Below are 24,886 nucleotides of genomic sequence, written 5' to 3' on the forward strand. Positions count from 1 at the left end.
AATCGGCATTGATCATTTTAGGTACTTATCAGTATCTGCTACTTGTTAAAGATTATCGAAACGGATAAACAAAAGTGTACTGTATTAATCTTTAAGTGAGAATTTTGGATTTGGAAAATGAAATTTATTCTTTAAGCTTATATTTCAACTACAGGAAATTGCTTTAAGTCCTTTTTCATTCTCAATAAATGTATAAAATTCCTTAAAAGTAAATTTCAAATTTTCCCTGCTACAGTCCCTGTCATCCCTTTAAAATTATCTAAACTAATGAACAAAAAAAAAAAAAAAAGTTCGTTGATAGATGGTGAAAGGTGACCGTTTTGGATTTACAGAATGAAAGTTACTTTTTAAATCCATTCTTTGAACTAGATGAAATTGCTTAGAACTATACAAAATGTAAAAGAAAAAAAAAAACAAAAAAACAAAAAAAAACGGTCATAAAGGGGCTGGTTCGTTCGTAAAAAGTTTGTACCGGTCACCGGTTTTAACCAAAATAACAGCAATATTTCCAGCCACGCCGGTGAAAAACCGGCCAGTTGGCAACCCTAATCTTATTTCATCGGGCCGGGTTTACAAGACAACTCGTCTCGGTCGTCAGTTAGGGCAGCGTTTCTCAACCTTTTTCCTCTGGGGCACACCAAAGTACGTTTCAAATATTCGCAACACTCCTGCGTGTGATTTCTCTCCTAGATGCAGAACGCAAGTACATAAAAATACATACAATATTTTTTATTTAAAAAATATATATGGAACGACTATGCGATACAAATCTCTCAAGCAAATTACGTAAGATTCTTTAATAAAAATATTTTAACTTAAAAGAAAAACAACAGGAATATAAGATATCAAACTTTAAACATTAAAAATCTCTCAACACACTAATGTGTCGAGACATAGTGGTGGAGAAACGCTGAGTTAAAGGAACGACTTTGTAGAATCAAAGCATTAATCAGGAATATTATTTTACAAGTGACATACGTATGGTCATAAAAAGAAGATTGTCCTTCATTAGATTTTTATTTTTTCTGACCGACCCTTTTGATTTATTGTAAAATAAAACTGTCCCTTTAGCTGGTATTTATTATATTTTGTTATGTCTAGCGATGTAGAAATTTGATTGTGTATAACTCGGGTACCCTAAGCTTGTAACATATTATTTCCCACGCTTATATAGCAGGCCAAGTTCTACCAACATACCAAATTTTATCCGTCGCACCTTCTCGAGAAAAGTGACACAAGTCAAAAAAACCTAAAGGTCCAAGTTCGTATCCCTCGCGAGAAAAGTGATATAATACGAAATTTGTCATTTTTGTTCCAATACACTCTGACTTTGGGATAATTTTAAAGCTATATTTTCAACACTTTTACACATAAAAGAAAAAAAGAACATTGTAATTATAAAATAACTTTGACATAACTCGTAACTTGTTTTATTTATTATATATAATATGCGGGGGGAGGGGCTTGTTTTGAGAAATATGATGCAAAATTTCATCACTCGTAACTCGGGAGCCGTAAGCCTGAATAACATAATATTTCACAGATAATTATAAAAGGTCAAGTTTTACCATCATTCCAAGTCTGATACCGATTAAATGGGTGCGGTATATGGGTTTTTATTTTCGAGGAATTACTCAAAGTCTGTTCAACATAATTTTTCATGCGCTTATGTAGCAGATCAACGTCTATCATTATGCCAAATTTGATTGCAATCATATGGTTTACATATTTGAATTTTTGGTTTTGAAAATATGACCATCCGTAATTCGGAAATGGCAAACCCACACAAGATACTTCATACGCGTAAATAGTAGATGAAACTTTACTACCATGCCAAGTTTGAACCCGATGGGATGAATTTGGTTTTTTTTCTTCCGAAAATATGAAGCAAAATTTGACCGCCCATAACTTGAGAACGCAACACCTCCACCACATAATATTTCAAATATTTATACAGCATAACAGAAAGTCAAGGTTTACAACCATATCAGCTATCATCTCGATGGGATGAGTTTGGCTGAATTTGTACTACATATCTAATCTAATCTAATCTTCTAATATAAATAAAATAAACAATTTGTTTGTGTGTGTTTTTTTTTTCTTGTCTGTCTGTGTGCGGCCTACGGACCAGACGAGTGAACCGAGAGTTGCCAAATTTTGGTCAGGAGTACCTTGATCCAAGCTCCAGATCAAGACGAAGCACGTTTTTCAAATTTTGAACCAGGGGGTCTCAGGGAGGCGTTTACCGGGACATGTAAAAGTAGTAGAAAATGACCAATGTTAGTGTTGAATTCATAGTTTTCGCGGTCGCTGAGATCAATGGTGAAACTTCGATCGCATTCATCCCATTCGGCTGCGGGCCTGAGGTTACCGGGGGGGGGGGGATACCGAGACATGTAAAAGTAATCCAAAATGACCTATATTAGTGTCAAATCCATAGTTTTTGCGGTAGCTGAGATCAATGGTGGCACTTCCATTAACGATGACTTGCAAATTCAGCTACCATTATATGTGTGCAGGGGGTCAGCGGGGGGGGGGGGACGATACCGAGACATGAAAAAATAGTCCAAAATGACCGATATTAGTGTCAAATCCACAGTTTTCGCGGTCGCTGAAATAAACAGTGATAGTCCCACAGGCGCTGACTGCCAAATACAGCCCCCATGCGAAGAATGGGTATATTCAGCTAGTATATAATATAAATGAAAGTGACAATGTTTGTGACTTCGTACCTCTTGAACCACACGACCGATCTCGATTAAATTTTCAACATAGATGAGGTTCGGATGGTTTTTATCATTTTCATTTGACGGTGCAACTTAGGGGAGGGGGAGATATTTATAAATAATCTAAAATGGCCGATATTAGTTTCGAATTCATAGTTTTCGGTGTCGCTAAGACGAACATCCGATGCCGTTTAAATCCAAATTCAGCCCCGCAACTTAGGGGAGGAGTAGGGAAGAATTGTAAAATTGATCGAAAATGACCGATATTAGTGCCGAATCCATACTTTTCCGGGTCAGTGATACTTCCGTTGCCGTTTAATCCAAATTCAGCTCGCTACTTGAGGCAAGAGGAAGATGATCGAAAATGACAGTTATTAGTACCGAATCCATAGTTTCCGGAGTCACTGAAACAAACAATGGCACTTCCGATGCCGTTTAAATCCAAATTCAGTCCTTTGTCCAAAATGAAACGTATTCTCCCCATGCGAAGAACTGGTATTCTGCTAGTAATATATACTGTCCTTGACGAAAATAGGCGTTTGATCTTTTTTTTTTTTTTTTTTTTTTTTAAGGAAAAGAATATGGCATTGCATATGTAGTAGCAGTGGCGTAGGGAAGGAGTTTTAAGTTTATCATCCCCTTGAGCAAAATATTATGCAAAAAAACTGAGATATACCATATTAAATCATATATACAAACACATAAAATGTTAGTAGGTGGCGTAAGATGTACAAAAATTTGAATTTTCTCGAAAAGTACACATTACTATTTACACTCATCCTATCATTTTGTTGAGCTCAATGAGACTTATCAATTGATATATCTCATCTTTGAACATATTTTTTTCGTTAAACGCTAATAATATTGTAGAAGTTAGAGGCTAATCTAGCCCGGAGCCAGAGGCCTAGGTCCCCAGGTTTTTGAGTGACAAAAATTTGTGAAGCTATTACTTATATATTCTTGAAAGTTTGTAGTAAACACATGATATATCTATCATAGTGTGGGTTCTGGTAGGTCCCCCCACACACACACTTTTAAGCCCTCTAGATCCATCTCTGGCAGAGATGGAGTGGGTCAGTGGGTCAAGTTTTTGAGTGGGTCAGTGGGTCAACAGCATGTGACCCACTGTGACCCACCACCCACCGTGACCCACTGCGACCCACCGACTCAGTATGATCTACCGACCCTCTCTGCTCACTGCATTGTAGACAGTATCTTCTGAAGACTGGTAAATTTGTCTTCGTTTTACTTTCAAGACCTTCATTCCCTTTCTTTTCCACTTGTTTCTGTCTACTTACCTGAGGTGAGTATATCTAACCAAGTGAAAAAAGAACTTCAGGACTTTTGGATATTGATATTTTTAATTGTAATAATAGCAATAGGACTTCTACTACTACTTGGCTTTCGAGATCTGTGAGTTTTTAGAGGAGCTAACTACTGAAAAAAATACATTTTTGAATCACTGTAATATATAAATTATTATATAAAAAATTGAATGTAACTATGTGTGCCTGATTATAAGTCAAATGAAATTACTTTTGGTATATAATTAGGCCTTAATCCAAATTGGGATGTTATATTGCTTTTATTATAATGCATAATATCCTAAGGAGATAGAGAGGATCCGAATTTTTACGAAAAAAAAAAAAAAAAATGAGTATCTCGCAAACCGTTAAACTTACGGAGCTGAAATTCAGTGTATTAACTCTTTATTGAAAATAAACAGAATGTGTCCTAGCATTTTTTAAAATTCTCCTTTATGTATGTGGGGGGGGGGGAAGGGGCACTTTCTATATATGGAAAATTGGTAGTGAGTTGGTTTGTAAAAATGATCGAAAACGATCGATGTTATTTAAGAAAAAAAATCAAACAAAAAATACAGTGATTGGCTTCATATATCCATTGCTTTCTACTATAATAATTGCTGAAGCTTATGTTTTATTATATGGAGCGCTTACAGCACAGGGCAATCAACCCAAAAACGTGTGACTAAAATAGGCATAAAATTTGTACTGTAAGCTTAATTACACGGACATTTTAAGTTTGGATTGCACGCATAATTATATGGACAATTTTACACTTTTTTCCCTTTACGTTGGTCTACTTACCTTGATTTGGAACTTTCAAATTTCATCCTTTTTTCCAATGAAAAGTATTGATAATTCAACGAGGAAATAATTATACTATGATAATTTAATTTAAATTCATCGTAATTTGGCCCATGGCAAACAGCAGTGTGGTAATTGAAGGGGAAGAAGGAGGGAAATTCCCATTCACCTCTGAACACTTTGCAGGAACCTCGTTCCCTTTCGCTTTCTAGACGGGGGAGGGAACTTGGTAATGGCATCAAACCTTCATGTGTAATTACAAAAAAACAATTTATAAACAAATAAGAAATCATCAGTTTATCAGGCTTTAATTGATAATTTATTCACAAGATTCTCTATCGAAGGCGTGGTAGATGAAGTTTCTCTTCTCCGTGAGTCGACATTGCCAACTGACATGGTCGATATGGAAAATATGTATGGTGATAGAGAGATGATACTTCTTGCTGAGTATTTCAAAACTGACTAAGAAAAATCGTTATCAGACTTAAGTCTAACAAGCAGATTATCGATGAGAAGTTGCAGAAATCGGGTAGAAACATTATCAATTTCCACGACAGAGTGCGAAGGGGATTTCCCCCTTATGAATTTACAGATGACTGATATTAGAGATAGACTAAGTGTTCAAATATTGTCTAACTTGTTGTTCATCAATGTTAATGGCCCACCGCTAGACAAGCTCAAAGTACACGAGCTAGTTATTTCTTGGCTGAAGGATGGACATCATTCCGCTGCGGATGCTTTACCACGAAAAAGTTACCAACAGGAAATAAACCCGATTTCAGATTTGTTTTAAGGTGGAAAATTACGAGTTATAGAAAATGTATACTTGTATTATAAATAGTAATGGCTTATTTGTGTTATTCAACTTTGTACCTATTTTTTAGTAAGTCTCTTCTTGCTTTAAGTAAACTACTTTGAATAAATATTCATAATAATTGCAATTATGCATATTTGTAACTTAAATTTAACGTGGTGTTTTAGTGATTACACAAATTACAATTATAAGCATACTTTATGAAGATGCTCTCACATAGGGTACCCGAGCACCTTTATAAACTATGAAAAACTGATTTTTCAAGTTTTTTGTGAGAAAAATACTGTGAACTGAGAAACCATAACCTTTTCCCTATTGTACAGGGGTATTTTCCTGCGAATAGAAGTTCCTTTTGGAATGCGTTCAGAAATTAACACTTGCAAGAATACTCTCTTAGTACAAGTATATTTTAGGCACACACTAATTTCCCCCACCTCGAACTGTTTCAATTTCCTCACTGACAAACACTTTACTATTTTATATTATAAAGGTCAGATCCACCGTTATTCTAACAGAGTGGTGCTTGAGCGATTGACTAGAAATTCAAACTCCGATTAGTGACAATTTCACAGTCTTGTTTTATTTCAAGTGTAAACTTTAGTCAGTACAGAAGAAGCCGTGGATCGTGTTCAGAGTTGATGACGATGGATTTTGGTTAGTCAGAATAGGTCATAGTGGATGAGAGTGGTTCATGGTGGGTGGTGGGTCACGGTGGGTCACAGTGGGTCATGGTGGGTGGTGTGTCAGTGTGTCGTAGGTCAAGTTTTCATTGACCCACGCCAACTCTGGTCTGGTAGAAATTATATTTGGAATCGTTATCCTGAGTCAGTATATTTTAGTTTCATTATGTAAACAATGAGACATGTTAAACAATGACCGTGTAACGTGGGTTCCTGTCACCACGGCATGGCGCGTCCTCAGGTTGCGGATCGAGGAGAAGGCCTCTAGATATAGAGGTTAGCTGCGAATATACTGAATAAGCAGTCGCCGACAGATGACTAGGAGTGGTCCTCCAGCTTGGGGGTTTGGGTAAGGCTAACACCCTCATCCTGTAAAAAAAGGTACTTGTTCAGAAACATTCACAAAAGCCTCGGACAAGGACTGATAACTTGGCACGACATCAGCAAAAGAAAATGGACATGAGATTTGGAACATGGAATATTAGAAGTCTTTATAGGGCAGGCGCGTTAAAATCTGTAACGAGTGAGTTAGAGAAATACAGGATGGACTTAGTAGGAGTTCAGGAAGTTAGGTGGGAAGGAAATGGATCTGAGAATTCCGGAAATTTTACGTTCTTTTACGGGGAAGGAAATAAAAATCACCAGTTAGGAACAGGGTTTTTCGTTCACAAACGAATATTACCAGCAATTAAACGGGTTGAATTTGTTACTGACAGACTTTCTTTTATTACTCTTAAGGGACGGTGGTGTGATATTATTGTTTTAAATGTACATGCTCCAACTGAAGATAAGGGTGATGATATAAAAGACAGTTTTTACGAAGAAGTGGAACGGATATTTGACCAACTCCCGCGATACCATATGAAGATTCTATTAGGGGATTTCAATGCGAAGGTAGGACGAGAGGATATTTTCAAACCGATTATAGGGAACGAAAGTTTGCATAAGGAAAGTAATGACAACGGTGTTAGACTCGTGAACTTTGCAACATCCAAAAACCTAATCGTGAAGAGTACAAAATTCCCACATCGCGACGTTCATAAATACACTTGGACATCACCAGACGGAAAAACACATAATCAAATTGATCACGTTTTAGTAGATAGAAGAAGACAATCTAGCATAATCGACGTACGGTCGTTTAGAGGGGCTGATTGTGACACTGATCACTACCTGGTAGTAGCGATAATACGGGAGAGATTATCGTTGAATAAAGGTAATATTCAATGTCCGAAAACGGAGAGATTTAATTTAAAGAAATTAGAAGAGAGCCAGGTAAGAGAGAAATACCAGATTGAAGTCTCGAATAGATTCTCGGTCTTAGAAGACTCGGAGTGCACTAGTGTTGAGGATACTTGGATTGAAATTAGAAATAGCATTAAAAGTTCAGCAATAGAAAAATTGGGACACGCGGAAATACGTAGGAACAAACCATGGTTCGACCAAGAATGCATTAAACTAGCAGAGAAGAGAAAACAGGCAAAATTACGGTGGCTACAAAATCCGAATGAAATAACTACACAAAATTTCGCAGATATCAGGCGGGAAACTTCCAAAACTTTTAGAACAAAGAAACGGGATTTTTTGAAAGCTAAAATTAAGGAACTTGAAGATAATAGTAAAAATAAAAATATTCGGGACATGTATAAGGGGATCAACGATTTTAAGAAAGGCTATCAACCTCGTGCTTATATATTAAAGAAATCTGACGGAACAGTTCTCACTGATACGGATAGCATCTTAAATAGATGGAAAGATTTCTTTGACGATTTGCTTAACACGCAGCCAAAAACTAATGTGCGTGGAGAAAAGGAGATACACACCGCAGAACCGTATATTCCAGAACCCAATCGAATAGAAGTGGAAGCCGCTATAAAGAAATTAAAGAAACACAAATCTCCGGGTGTAGATGAAATTCCGGCTGAGTTAATTTTAGCTGGAGGCGAAAAATTGTGGAACAAGATACACAAACTCATTCTCCTTATCTGGAACAAGGAAGAATTGCCACAAGAGTGGAAAGAGTCAATCATTGTTCCAATTCACAAGAAAGGCGACAAAACTGACTGTAATAATTATCGAGGCATTTCTCTTCTGTCAACATCCTATAAAATCCTTTCAAATATTCTGTTAGCAAGATTGACCCCATACGCGGATGAAATTATTGGAGATTATCAGTGCGGATTTAGACGAAATCGATCAACTATCGACCAAATATTTACCATTCGCCAAATACTCGAAAAGAAGTGGGAATACAATACCCCGGTACATCAACTATTTATTGATTTTAGAAAGGCGTACGACTCGGTTAGGAGAGAAACATTATACAACGTTCTTACAGAACTTGGAATACCGAGAAAGCTAATTAGATTAATTAAGATATGTTTAAGTGAATCCCAAAGTAAAGTCCGGGTAGGAAAATTTTTGTCCACGAGCTTCCACGTCGAAAATGGCCTAAAACAAGGAGATGCGTTGTCGCCATTATTATTTAACTTTGTGCTGGAATACGCCATAAGGAAAATCAAAGATAGCAACCAGGGCTTAGAGTTGAACGGCATTCACCAGGTTATGGCATATGCTGATGATGTAAATTTAATAGGGGAGGATAGGAGAACAGTAGAAATAAATGCAGAGATCTTATTAAACGCTTGCAGGGACATGGGTTTAGAAGTAAATGCAGAGAAAACTAAATACATGGAAGTACGTCGGGACCGTAATACGGCAAATTGTGGAGGCGTTAAAATATTAAATAATGCTTTTGATAAAGTGGATACTTTCAAATATTTAGGATCAATGTTAACAGACGAAAATCATATTCACGAAGAAATTAAATGTCGACTAAAAGCAGGGAATTCGTGTTACTACTCGGTTCAAAATCTCTTGTCGTCGCGAATTCTGTCGAGGAATTTGAAGCTTAAAATATATAAAACGATAATCATGCCTGTTGTTCTGTATGGTTGCGAAACATGGTCGCTTACTCTGAGGGAAGAACATAGACTGAAAGTATTTGAGAACAGGATCCTGAGAAGAATATTCGGACCCAAGAGGAACGAGAATGGGGAATGGCGGAAGCTCCATAACGAGGAACTACATAGTTTATACGGTTTACCCAACATTGTTAGGGTCGTCAAGTCTAGGAGGCTTAGGTGGGCAGGTCATGTAGCTAGAATGGAAGAAAGTAGAAACGCTTTCAAAGTCTTGACTGGTAGACCCATAGGAAAACGACCATTAGGAAGACCTAGGCGCAGATGGGAGGATAATATTAAGATGGATCTCGCAGAGATAGGAATACAAAGTAGAAACTGGATGCAATTAGCTAAGGATAGAAGTCAGTGGAGAGCTTTTGTGAACGCGGCACTGAACCTCCGGGTTCCATAGGCCATAGAGTTAGTTAGTTAGTTATGTAAACAATGATGTTTATTTTTGAAAACGGGTCCAACAAACAGGGACCTGTGTATTTTGTTTGGAAAATTCTGAAAAATCAGTAGTATGCGCAGACTTTGAGCAGTATTGGTAACATTAATTAATTTCCATTTTTTGAATAGCTTGAATTCTTTATGCTAAGTAAAATATATAAAGTTAAGTTAAATTATTCTGATGTGGAACATATACTGCAATATACTGGATATATGATTATGAAATGCCAAGTTATTATTTTCCCTTAATATTCGTTCCCTTAATATTTTCCCTTAATATCAAGTGGGATTGAAGCACTCAATCACGTATCTTTTTGTCAGGACAAGTGTGATTTTTTGATATTCAGGACATGAGTGAGAGTAAAATACAGGATGGCAAGAAACTATTTGAGAAACTTCGGAAGCTGATTCCCGACACCGAAACAAGCAAATGTCCTGTGGAGAGGGAGAGTTTCGGCTATATAAGGTGCCGAAAGCGTGGGAAAAATGAACTTCAGAGGGCTGTAATTCAAAAACAACGCAACGTAGAGAGTGCGGTTTAGAACACGACACTCGAAGTTATACTTGCTTGATTGAAAAATGTGTTTCAAACCTCCGCAAGATGTATGTGAGGTATTCCCCAAAGGAACTTAGGAATTCCCTATAACCTGGCAAGTAATCCCTATGTTCAAATAGTTTCGTACCACCCTGTATTATATATATATATATATAAATTCCTCAAGGCGTGTTTAAACCTGGATCACTCCTTGTGTATCCCATTGCTCGCATCAGAATCTAAAGAAGCCTTCAAAGTGAAAAATCTCTGGAGGCCGCAACCCAAAGCCGAGGATTGATTTTGCAAGAGGGGGGGGGTGGAAGAAGGGTGCAAAGCTAGCTTTACCGCCATAGCTAACGTAACCTTCCTCTTATAAAACTCTGAGACTTTTCTACCAGGATGTAAACGTTTGGATTTATATATGTAAAATTTGTTTATACAGTAAAACTCGATTCCAATAAGTTATGTGCTTATTTGAGACAGCAAAGCAAGCTAATTTTATAGGAGAAGCTTCAACAAAAAATCTCTTGTGTGCATTTGTTAAGTCCTTGACCAACATATGTTCGTTATGAGCATGCAGAATCATGAGAGGGGAAAATATAAACACCAAATGCTCTGGAAATTCGTGATGACATGTTCACGCTTCCTGTGTCATTATCAGAATTTTCAACCAGCTACTTGATACAAGAATGAACTCATAACACACTTTACACATTGATTGCTGTAATATTAATATAATAAACTGAATACGACTATGAATAATGTTTCTCAAATTCTTAACCCGACAATGAATAATGGGTGCTGGAATAATAATAATAATAATAATAATAATAATAATAAATCCTCAGTTGCAGTACTTCTAAAGATAATATTCGACTGAATTTGTTACTGTACATTTTAAGCTATTGTGTATGGCAAAAATAATATTCTCTTGCTCTAATATAATTTACCTAAATGAATATATTTGAGTATGGTACAACGTATCCATACTACCTAATCGAAATCTACGAGGAGGGTTCCAAAATTGCGCACAATTTTCTCAAATCTTCAGTAATTTTTATTTTTCGAGTTATATTAAATTCTTACCCGAAGTAATATATATATATATATATATATATATATATATATATATATATATATATATATATATATATATATATATATATATATATTTATTTATTTATTTTCAATTGGGAAACTCTAACCGGCATAACCGTGGGACGTAAAACTCAAAGATTTCATTTCATTTTTTTCTTAATGACAAGTACCAAAAACTACTACTGTAATGTTATAGAAGCGAAGGAAAGCAATAATCATCTTTAAACTCCTCACATACGTCATTTTATCCACTATATCAATTTATATACATGCTTTTCATTTCTTCGGAACGGTTTAATATTAATTGCTGTAAACAGCATTACGATCTTTGTCTGCAGAAGGTTGTTCGCTTTATATCCGAACATTATTGTCAGGTACTCACCTTAAGAGATACCGCGCTGCCACCACCGATCATGTTAGATTGAATCTCCATCATTGTGGACTATTACACGGCATCGCAGTTCCAATTGTAGCAAGCTCCGGTGCAGGACAGACATGGAAATTCTGTCCCACTCCTCCCTCCAAGCTTTCCTTAGACCATCCAGGGTGCGCGAGCGGCGATGCTGAAGACGTCGTTTCAACAGTCCAAATGCATAAAAATCCATTAGAGTGGCATCTGGGCTTTTCACAAAAATATCTTCAAACAGAATGACACGAATTTCTAATTCCTTTGCTATTTCCTGATAAAAACGTAGTGATGTTCTGGTAATATGACTCGAAGCCTTGTCCATATAGATCATCACCTGGTTTGCCTCCATTCCATACAATTGTAGGAAGTCTTTCTGATAGATGGGTGTTAGAATGGATTCTTGAAAGTATCTTATATCCACCTTCATCTTTTTGTCCAATTTGCTTATCAGTAACTTACCCACATGTCCGAATCCCATAACAGCCATAAAGCCAAGAGGGGAAACTTCCCCTGCACTGACTATGAAAGTTGCTCTACCCTTGCCGTCAATGTCAGGGTGTGACCATCAGCAGTGAGACGGGCAGTATATAAGCTAGAAGTGATATAGACCAGGAACTAATACAAAACGTCTCACGTAATAATAATAATAATAATAATAATAGAATCAACGTACTCACTAGTAAGAAAAAGTACGAAAAATAACTTTGTCGTACTAGTCATACAGAAATCTTGAAGCAGTCATGGAATGATCTTTGACCCTCCAATTCTACAAAAATTTACGGGATAAGATATGTTACTAGGTTTGTGGTATAAAGCTAAAGTCTGACAATTATTGCTGATCACTGCAGTAACAGGTACCTAAGAAAAAATAATCTGAAGGATTTCTGAATGAAACATGCCCACTGTCTTCGCAAATTTGACCAAAATTTACGTCACTATATAATATAGACCAAACCAACTAAACTGTTGCCTCATGTCTGTAGTGATAAAATACCAGTAAGACAAAGAAATAGAAAACATTCTGAAGTAAGACAAGGATGAAAATTACCTGATGGAGCGTGGCTCCAGATTTGATCAAAATTTACATTAAAAGATACATAACTATTATTTACGATATTGGGTACAGAAATTATGCTGATCATTATAGTAACAAGTAAGAAATATCTCTAAATTATATACGTCCCCTCTCTGGCCAGATTTGACCAAAATTTACGTCATAAGACATATGGATCAAATTTTCGCTGACATTGAACGGATTCTGCAGTGATGAAATACCATAAAAATATTAAATTACAAAATAGGAAAGAACTTGTGTTCGTTTTCTGATTGATTGTGATAGTGATTTAATTTCCACTTCAGTAGCACACTATATAGAAAGTTACTTACTGAATATTAGGAGTCACGTTGAGCAACTAAACAATTCAAAAGGGAGTGCTGGGATAACGGTAATTACATTGGGAAAGCCGATAAAATGTGTTAAGGTGTCAACTTCTGCATCTGATGGAGTTAAAGTGAAATGTACCAGCACGCGCCAATTACTCAAGAAGTGAAGCTTGCAAATAAATAACACTGCTCTGCATTAAAAAAAAAATAAATAAATAACATACAGTGAAACCTGTCAACTTGGCCACCTCTCTAAGTTGGCCACCTGCTTATCTTGGCCTAGTTCGTCTTGAACCTGCATTTTCCCATAAAACATTCGTTACTTACTACCCTATAAGTTGGCCACCTGTCTATCTTGGAAGTTGGCCACACTGAAGCAATGTTTACCCTATGATGATAATGATAAATTTACCTGCGTATCTTGGCCACGAAAAATACAGTTTTGTTATTTTTCTTAACTCTTTCGAATTCCCATATGAGAGGCAGATGTTCTGTATTTGTGACTGGACACAAAGAAACATAGATTCGCACGATTTGTTCTTGGAGGTCAATGGCCAGAACACTACCCTCATAAAAGGGTGGTGAAGGAAGATGTGAATAAGAAAAAGCACGTACAGGATATAACAAAATACTTTGGTTTGTGTAATATTTACCTGTACCTTGGGCAGAAAGTACTCATACATATGCACTATGCTTAGTAGAATGTTCATTTCATATTAACAAAAGAAGAATGTTTTTAATATATGTAAGTTATTATTATGGGATAGTTGTTGATATGGACATGTTTTATGGTTACCTAGTCAGTGAGTTTGTGTACTTAACAGTTTTAAGAAAAGGATATTTAAGTTATATCAAACAATAAACCAGTTTAACATCGTTTATAGACGTTGTCAGTTTTATTAAAAAGGTGAGATTAATGGTATTTAAATATCGAAGCTAATGTTTTTAATGTCAAAGAAATTCTACCACTTCGGATTTTTATCTCAGCAAACGAACCAGGTTTACGACTATCTTTTTGATAAGTCGTTGTAAAAATTTGGTTTACCTCACCCGGGACTTTGTAAATTCAGTTCCCGAAGAAGAAGAGTAAGGTTGAATTTACTTTTATATTACAGTTAATGAATACGAACTTAACCATATTGCGAAGTGGTAAAGTAATCATAAGAAAAATGGACAACGAAGCAATGCAGCAGGAATCAAATACTAGTGACCAAGGTGAAACTAGTGTAACACCAGGTTTGTCATCAGAGGATCGACTCTTGTTAGCTGTACAGCGACAAATAATGCAGATGACTACCGAGATAAAGCAGACCATAGAGCAGAAGTCTGACGAAGCTAACAAGCGATACGAAGAATTAAAGCAGACCATAGAACAGAAGTTCAACGAATTTAACAAGACCATGGAACAGATGTTCAACAAATCTAACCAGACCATGGAACAGAAGTCCAACGAATCTAACAAGACCATGGAACAGAAGATAGAACTGAGGTTTGACGAAGCTAACAAGCAATATGAAGAAAGTTGTCCGAAGAGTACTGATAAGCAAAACATAGATGGTGTGACGACACAGCATGTCATGGATAGGAACTATCACTCAACAAGAACAAGGAATGAGAAAAAGAAGGTAAAGTCCAGTGTTAAGATGCGTGAAATTCGAGATATGAGCAAATTCATTGGTAAGTGTAATGAAAATGACTTTTTGCTGGCAAATAGAGATGCCACCCTTAGAAATCAACACTTCAATCCCCGATTGCATAAATCTGTTGTAGAGTTTGTTGTAAATGTCCACAACGAATTAAAGGTCGTTAATCCTTTGCAATCGGAATCGAGAATAATAGCATCGATTCGAAATTTGCTTCCATTTAAATTGCAACAGATCTTATTTTCCACACAGTGTATGAGTTTCTTATTGATGCTTGTCCAATGCTACGAAACTCAATACCATACTATGAATCCACAATCCATGAATCCACGATCAGGAATGGGTAAAAATAAGAATAATTTAAATCATTTGGTGCCTGTTCGGAATTTAAATATTCGGAGTGTGAATAATACAGAACCTAACCTAAGCCGAGTATACTCTAGCAATCAAAATGAGCAAAATAGACAAGGTTATGTAGGGAATCCGCCTAACCTAACTAATCATGGTAATTATGATGTCAGACCACTCAACCGCAATAGACATAAAAATAATCGAAGTACTGAGCGAAACTCCAGAAATACATCGAACTACGTGGATAGACGTAATTGGAGATCAAGAGATGGCATTCCATATCAAAATCGGAATCATGATGAGGGACATGTACAACACAATGTAGAACCTAATCATGATAGCGCAGTACAGTATACGTTATTAGAACCGTATGCAAGTTCGAATGTAACCTGATTACCGTTACTGAAATTAGGTTAAATTCATGTTAGTTGTAGATTCTTGTAAATTTTCATTTTAAAGTTTATGTGTTAATATCAATAATGAAAACGATTCTTAAAAATACTTGAAATGCTTAAATAGAGTTTTAAGTAGACTGGAAAATTGATTTTCAAATGATTTTTATTCAATTTAATTCTCTTTAATTCTCATTAATCAATGATAATTTCCAAATGATTTTTATTCTTTCTTATTAACGTGAAGGATTGTAATTTAATTCATGATTAATCAAGCACAAAAATTGTTTTCATTATATTAATTTGTGTTAAAACTTTCTTGTTAAAAATAGGTATTTGATGAAATGAAAGAATTGTTATGAATGTATTTATATATATATGTATATGTGAAATATAATGAATAGATATACAAGGTGCGATCAAAATATGATGGACATATGTGATGTAAAGAACACTAATGTAAACGGACCAGTGGTTCTTGAAGATAAAAGCCAAGCCTACTCATGACTTTTATATTCAGTCCCTTTGTCGAGCGACATTTTTATATAACAAAATACTTTGGTTTGTGTAATATTTACCTGTACCTTGGGCAGAAAGTACTCATACATATGCACTATGCTTAGTAGAATGTTCATTTCATATTAACAAAAGAAGAATGTTTTTAATATATGTAAGTTATTATTATGGGATAGTTGTTGATATGGACATGTTTTATGGTTACCTAGTCAGTGAGTTTGTGTACTTAACAGTTTTAAGAAAAGGATATTTAAGTTATATCAAACAATAAACCAGTTTAACATCGTTTATAGACGTTGTCAGTTTTATTAAAAAGGTGAGATTAATGGTATTTAAATATCGAAGCTAATGTTTTTAATGTCAAAGAAATTCTACCACTTCGGATTTTTATCTCAGCAAACGAACCAGGTTTACGACTATCTTTTTGATAAGTCGTTATAAGGAATTCAGAAAATGGTTGTACGTATTTGTTTACCCTGTCTGTTTTGGTAAAACCATTAGCTATATCGGCTTCTTTCATCAATGGGAAGCTTTAGTAATTCCGGAAAATTCTCAAGGTTAAAGCTCAATTGTCATTTATTGGCACCTGACTGCATGTCAAAAGGTATAGTAGCGGAGGTTTTGAGATATGAATTCCCTCAAAATTTTCTCAAAACATCTTTTGCTCCGAAGGAAACACTTCTATGTCATTAACAAGAGGTAGTTAACTACAATATTAGAATGTGCATATCTGCCAAAAAGAATAAAGCAAATATGTCTAGAATGAACCACCATTCAGTAACAACTGAAAAGAAGTCTTGCATATGAATTTCTCAATTTATAACAGCTTTTCTTGTTTTCAATCTGAATAACTTAGTGTGCTATAATATCAATTTCAATAAACTGCGTACATACACTTCTATTTCATGGTTGTTTGTGTTATTGTGATTTCAATCCGAATAATCCAATGTACCAGACTAGTTTTCAGGAAGAGAAAGGTATGCATATATATTAAACATACTATCAAGAGCGCCGATCCTGGGGGACCGAAGGGGTCCGGGGCCCCCCAAAGCTCATGTGGCCCCTATTTTATTTATGAGTATACAATGTTTGATATAATTTGAGTGCAATTTGTCTTAAAATCTTGATATATATACCTCCTGCATCTGAATGACCCCCCCCCCTTAAATTTACAGAGAAATCGGCGCTCTTGCATACTATAGCATTTCCGGCGCTCTTGCATTTTCTAGTACTGTATATTTTTATGATTACTCTATGTACATTATTTATAAGTAGCTGTCGTGCCACTGCTTATTAAAATTTTACAATTAAGTAGTACTAGAAATCCTATTCTAAAAATACACAAATCACACTTATTTTCTGTAAGTTGGCCACTTTTCGATGGAAACGATGGTGGCCAACATAGACAGGTTTCACTGTAGTTCCGATTATTTTGGTTTGAATGGCGTTTTCTTATAATTTTGGCGTGCTTATTACGAATATAAGATCAATTTTCCCCCCATCACGTCACGTTTTCCTGGAAATGGGGAGGTATGTTTATATCAATACATACAAACTACATTATAAATTAGAATATATAATATTCATTTTTCATGTACATACAGTGGTTTTAAAATGACAAAAATAACTAAAAACACACATGTAAACAAATACCATGGTTTACTCAAATATGTACAGTCAGAAACAATATTAAGTATAGTTTGGAGGTATAACAAATGATAACTCCAACCTATACTTAATATTCTTTCTGACCGTACAATTAATCATACTAAAGCCTACTACTTATGAAACAATTTCCTTCGCTTTGCCATTTTTCCAGAAGTTATAACGCCTGTATTCTCGCTTTTCAGCAACCAGCAGTAGTCGACCATCATATTAATGGTCTAACCACCTTCATCTCTCTTTTTAATATCCTTTAAGTTCTTGTTAAAGCGTTCGCCCGTGTTCTTCACTATAGATACCCAGATTGTGTGGAAATTTTTTAAATGGGTATGCAAAAAGTGTAGTTTGACACTATTAAACCCAAGATTTCTAAGATCTTGCAGCAACTCTTCTACAGTATGTTCGTAATCAGGACTTCTTGTGTTACTCAGGGAGTATTCCACAACATTGCAGAAGCTTTGCAATGCTTTGTTGCCATGGTTTCAAACTTTATTTCGATGAATCAATAAAACGTCTCCAATCAGAAACATTGTAAGTCACACCAAACCATTCTATGAGTCCGGATATGCCACGGTAGTTTCTTTCGATAAATGCAAATCACGGGTCAAGTCATTTAGTTCTTGCTGGTTAAATAGTTGTGGTTTATCACTGTCACTTGGTATAAACTCATCACATTCTGAAGGTGAGTTATCTGGTTTTCTTCAATGTCAAATGATTTATCAGGAAATGCACTACTAGTGGGATATGGGACATTTTACCGCGGCAGTAATTCACTTTACACAATATAACATATTATTACTGCGAATAGTTTTATCATCCCACTATCTTATCTGACTGTAAAGATATCGAGACATTGCAGGACTTGCCAATAGTAAAATTAATGTCAATCCTCTATCAATTACTAGAATATATTCATGTTTTCTAGTTCTTTTCCCCATAGGGATAAATAGTTTTTCCACTAAACCTTGAACTTTGAATATGTTGGATTCTTAAAAAGTCTGATGTGATAGGGAAAAACTGACTACAGATTTGAAATCAGTGCAAAAATCCAGTTCAGAAAATGTTATTAGTTTGAAAACATCAGAATGCATGCAGAGTGGTGTAATTAATGGATGTGTTTTAGTCATGTTAAAGAAACTAGATCTTGCTCAAATCCTTAAATTTCGTCTCACTCCAATCCCATTATCTTCGACGCATATAAATGGATTGATACATACAAAAAAACAAGTATCAGTTCCTTCATTTTCTGGACAAGAAAGCTAAACCTACAGCACAACAAACGTCGCGTTGCAAACATCAATGGCATAATTTTCCTTTATTTACTACCACTGGCGCAAATCCCAGGGGGGATGAGAGGGACATGTCCCCCCAATTTTGGACCTGGAGGGGACTGTCCCCCCTATAATCTGACACGAAAAGTGCTTTTTGGGATAAGTGTGATGATTTGTGTCCGTCTGTCACAAAGGAATGTGAGATGGAATCGATTTCTCTTGGCTTTTCCATTAATTTTTAGAAAGAATCGTATTCTGTAGTATTTCGAACTGAACTTCGTGCTGTAGTGCGTTTAGTAGTCTCATCAATTTGTATTAATTCCACTTCCTCCACTTCGGCACAATTGCAAAGGAGGATATGCCCCTCTCATGCTGGAAAATTGTCTCAGCTGTAGGTACGGGCACAAATCACGGGGAAATGGGGGACATGCCCCCCCCCAATATTAGAACTGAAGGCTCCCCCCAATAATCCGATTTGAAAAGTGCTTTTTGCAGATAAGTGCGATGATTTGTGTCCGACTGCCACAAAGGGAAGTGAGATGAAATTGATTTCTCTTGGCTTTTCCATTTTAAATGAAAATAAAGGTGTGCGACTGTGCGTGACGTAACCTGATGTCAAATCTTATCTCCTCCTCACCCCTAGACCGTAGCACACAGAGTATATAGACTACCCTATGTCAGTAGAACCCATCTTTTCAGTAAATGCGCATTTCATCTATTTGTAGTGTCAGCCTAGGCATCTACTCATGCTTCATAAGCAAAGAAAAGAATTTAATTGCTGGGATATTTTTCTCCATAATCCTAAGGTTACATCTGTTAACTAAAGAGTATATGACATGCGTCAGATTTCTGTAACGATTCCTGTAATGCTATTGAGATTATCATCATTTTGCTCAAATAAGAGTACTGTTGCGTCATACTTAATTGATTTTCTTTCTTCATAGTTTTTGGGAAGTTATTATTTATATTATTATAAAACAAGTGTCCAAAATTTTAACGGGGATCATTGTGGATGCCTAATAAGAAACATACCAATTATAAATATGCATGTGTTCAGATTTCAGAATGTGTTCACGGCAGTGATTTGTAATACGGATATGTACTACTACTTCATCTACATCGCCTAATATATAATATACTTTACAACAGTTGATCAGATTCATCTACCGTAATGTTTCATCTCCATTCTCTAGAATAAGGCGTATTTAGGATTTTGTTTCGAGGGGATATACCCAACACAGGGAAGGAAGTGGACAATTGCCCACCTGAGTTTGAGAATTAAATGAATTTTAATTTATGCACAAATTAAAATTTTAATGGCAAGAATTGCAGACCGATAAATCCTATATGCTATAATACAAAAAATTAGGAGTGAATCTAATCTTTTATTCTATTCATAGAAGAAAAAGGGAGTATTCTCTTGGTCCGATAGCCCCCTTGAGCCCGATAGACCCTAAATACGCCACTGAAGACAACTCTGCTCCCCTTATCCTCCACAGCATTGTTTTTGAACTTCATATATACACTCAAAGTGTATATATATATATATAATATGTGTGTGTGTGTGTGTGACGTAAATAAGAAAAAAAGAAATACACATACACTCATCGAATATTGAAAAAATATTGCGCTTTCAATATGTTGACTATCATATGGAGAGGACAAACTTTTCACATAAGCTTACGAAACAGATGAAGTAGTCACTAAACCTGTCTATTGTCTACTTCATTTGTTTTCTGAGCTTATGTAAACCGTTTGTCTTCTCTGTGTGATCAAGTCAACACGTCGAAAGTGCAATACCGTTGGTGTTAGGAATCACCGTGCAGTTGGTGTTAGGGATCACCTCCCAAACGTTGTCGGTATTGTTTTGAAACGCCCTGTATAATGCACACTAAATGACAATGTAAGGCACTCATCATTTCTGTTTTCTTTGGATAATTCGATGTTCTTTGTTAAGGAAATGTCTTGAGGAAACAGGGAAGGGCGGCTCTAGTCTACACAGAATGACAACTGCCAACGCTTTTTAAACGTCAGGTTTAGTAGGCCAGGAGAAATTCCTCCCGATCCGCGTCATAAAATTGACTGTCTGTACATTGCCCTCAGACTCTTCGACAATCCCTTAAAAGAAAACAATTAGCTGATCATAAGATTGAGACGTCAATAAGTTAAAAACAGATACCATCCATCTTGACTTGACTGAAGTTTTACCTCCGGCTACCTTACAGCCCCAAATCTGAACTTCCGCGAAACACTCCTTGAATGGGCTAGGACCCACCAGCCGGCCTTTGAGTGTGAATGACACGTGGTCAGCGTGTCGGCTCCTACGACCGTTGCGATGGTCTGCGCGATCAGGTTTCAGTACATCTCTACTCAAATGAGTTTTTCAATTGCCTCACTGTGCGAAGTAAACACCATTAATTTTTGAGCTTCCACCGGGAAACAAACCCAGAACCACGCACGAAAGGCGAGCATACTAGTCACTAGACCATAAACGAGCTTTATTTCTATCAACATATTGAAAGAACAAATATTTGGAAGAGCATGAGCATAACAAACATTATAGGATTATCAACTCCGTGAACTTGTCTCAACACCGTGGATTCCTTAGTTTTCAGATGGACACCCAGTTGAGAACCATGGAGTTGAGAAAATCGAATATAATTTATCTTTACCGGCCCACTTTTTAACCAGTACATGTGAGTAATTGTGTACGAATTTCCTACGTTAAGGCGTAGGTTCCTCAAGGGAAAGAAGGTATATACCATACAAATACATTCAGTAATAAATACCATGGTGTTGAGTATTTTGTGTACGCACCTGCTTTCCACACACAAAAATATTTTTCCTATAGCTTTTAACACATGCACACAAATTTTTCTGTTCTTCAGTCAAACATATCTGCCTTGTCTTCTTGTGGGTGTTGCCAATGTGGACGACCATGCTATCTGTTGAGAGCAATGATAATTTTTTTTCTATTGCCATGGAGTTGAGACGAAATAGAGGTGACAGAAACGAAGCATAGTCAAGCTTTCGAAAATAATCGTTATAAAGGTTTACTTTCCACAAAACGGAAACATTCAAGTCTTCTCTTCCATTTAATTGCCATTAAATGATGTTTGATTTGCGACTTCAGTTGTAATTTATTGATTAAAATCAGTCAACTGTAGTCTGTGACTGCCCACGGTGTTGAGAAATGGGGTAATAATTAATTCTTTACGTATGTTTCCTGTTATATCTGCAAACTGTTATACATGGCATACCTACTTTGTGACGGTTACTACCAAACAAAATAAAAATGAGGTGACTCTTTCTAGTAGTAGTTTGAAGAAATGCCCGTGACAGAAAATTTCCCTTTTTCGTGGAATCACCCATATACATATATATATATATATATATATATATATATATATATATATATATATATATATATATATATATATATATATATATATATATATAATATAAAAATTCAATTGGGAGCCTCAAATAGAACATGTAAGAGCCAAGTTCAGCAAACCGTGTTATGCAAATTAGATGTGTAAGAGATAAGATTAATGTAAAATAGCTAAGTGTGTATATATTACTTAAATTTTCATTCTAATCAAGTTTATGGTTGATGTTTTGGGAAAGTACCCCCAAAAGTCTTGTCATCTTTAGACTACAGAAGAAAATGGTAAGGATACTAGCAGGAGTAAAATGAACTCCCCATTGAGAAATATTTTTAAAGAACTTGAAATCCTGACTCTTCTTTACTTGCATACACACAGAACAAACATATATAATAAAACAGTCATACACAAAGGTACTCTATTATATAAGCTACTTCCGTCATATAAAGAATCAGATTTCTGTCAATAACTTTTAAAATCAAACTTAAAATGTATATGATAAAACAATGCTTTTACTCTAATGAAGAATATATTCAAAATAATTCGTAGAGGTCTATATGTAAAAATGTATAATAAAGTATATTAGTGAATTTAGAGTAATCTAAATGTAATAGATGGATATATGTCTATGTATATTTCAAGTTTACATGTCCAATTTCGTTGTATGACGATTAACGGATGCAATAAATGAAGGAATGAATGTAATAATAAAGGCTTGTTTATATTTAATGAAGAATTTAAATACTGATCACAATTTTTGCGATTTTTGAGACAGGAGTATTTTCTTGAAGCACAGTAATTAAGTCTTGCCTAGCATCCAAATTTCTCGTCACTAGCTTCAGCATTTTTAGCTGGGAGATGATGAGCCAGTTACTCAGGACTTTGCCTTTTGTATATAAAGATTTTAGTTTTAATTGCAAATATCTTTTCTGGTTATTTCAAATGAATATTAATAGAAAATAAAGTATAATAATCAATTTAAAAAATCTAAAAACTACCATTAAGATTGTGGGACAGGTAACATGGATTTTTTTTTTAAATGTTAGAACATTATCTATATGTCTTTTTTTCTTTATTTACAGGTAAATTCGTCCTTGAGATGACAGAAAAGTTGGGTTACCTAGTGGATGATCCTGGCTGCAGAATGCTCAATTATGATCCGCTGGATAAATCAATACGTCATCTGGTAGCAATGCCAAAACCCATCAAGTGTTCTGGACCGGATCCTTTGACTTACATCTTAAACCGCACATTGTTCCTCAACTACAGCAATTTTTACAAGTACCAAATAACTGAAATTGAAAAGCTGTCGTGTTGTTGGGCTACAGTCACAAGGGCAACAGCAAATAATACGAGAGACAAAAAACATTTAGACAACGAAGTCAGGTATGGTAAAGTCACTATAATTTGTTAAAAGGAGTTGGATAGGTACTTTAAAAGATATTAAATTGACATTTAGTTCATCCTAGTTCATCCTTCAATTTCCCCTCAAACTTCTTCACACAGTTCGTCTATGAATTCTTCTTGGTTACTGATTTTTATCCTAGACCGTCAACTCTTTACGCAAACAATCGGAAATGTTTGTGGATGTTTATTAGCAAGTCTACAAGGGCAACTTAAAATTTTCCAACATTTCGACAATCTATTCACCTCATTTTACTAACAAATAAAGCTGTTTAGCACTCAAAATAGTCAGAGTGTTGCACATCTGAAGCTACCTTTCAGACAGTTGTTGGATCTGTCGCTAATACAAATTTTTGTCCTTCCTGTCTGCATGTAGCTTTCAGCTTCTCTTGGTTGTTGAAGCATCACGAGCGCGAGAAATGGGCCATGGATTGGAATAAGCTGAAGACACGGTGTCTGGTCTATAGGCTAGGTATGGCACCATTATAATGCCCTCAAGTTTCTTTGTGTTTATTTCACGTCGTATGAAAAGGACAAGGCTTTCCGTTGTCTTGCTGCATAATGGCTCGCTTTCTACTCATCAATCCAGGTATGTTTGGTACAGAATGGCATGCGTCCGCTCCATGGTCGTAGTACAGGTAAGCATTGATGGTTCGACCATCCGGAACGAAATTATAGTGAATTATCTTCTTATGATTCCACTAGTTCAGAGTATCACATTATGTTTAAAACTCTCGTGTTACGCGTCAGATTTAGGCAACTAGCCCTGGTTTAACTACTGCTTATAAACGTTAGAATTTAAGGATATTCTCTTTCCAAGAATATTCTCTTTTTTGTTACTTCCTTCAGAAAACGCAGTTCACCAAGGTTTTTCTGGAGTTCCTTACACACATCAACTCGTCTCTGTGCTTGAGCTGGGGTCAGTTCGTGTTTGCAACTGTCGATGCTTTTGCGGAAGTCGTCAAGTTGACATACTGGACTGTGAGACACCGAGCTTGAGTGATAGCTCCCAAATGCTAGTTATGGGATTTGTTTCTATGGCGTTGCACACGTCATCGGAATCCACTATTTCTGGTCTACGTGACTTTGATA

At 35.8% G+C, this 24,886-nt stretch overlaps 1 protein-coding gene across 1 annotated transcript in view; it reads left to right on the top strand.

Moving 5' to 3' along the window:
* The window catches only part of LOC145664575 (uncharacterized), a 195,473-nt gene that overhangs the window by 143,327 nt on the left and 27,260 nt on the right, over positions 1–24,886 (top strand). Inside the window, exon 2 of the mRNA XM_081731354.1 lies at positions 23,473–23,776. Coding sequence (XP_081587480.1) covers positions 23,473–23,776 — 304 coding nt within the window. The remainder of the gene's footprint in view (positions 1–23,472; positions 23,777–24,886) is intronic.

This window comes from Thermobia domestica, chromosome 11 (assembly GCF_964235325.1).
Source record: "Thermobia domestica chromosome 11, izTheDome1.hap1.1, whole genome shotgun sequence".
In the NCBI taxonomy this organism is placed as follows: Eukaryota; Metazoa; Arthropoda; class Insecta; order Zygentoma; family Lepismatidae; genus Thermobia; species Thermobia domestica.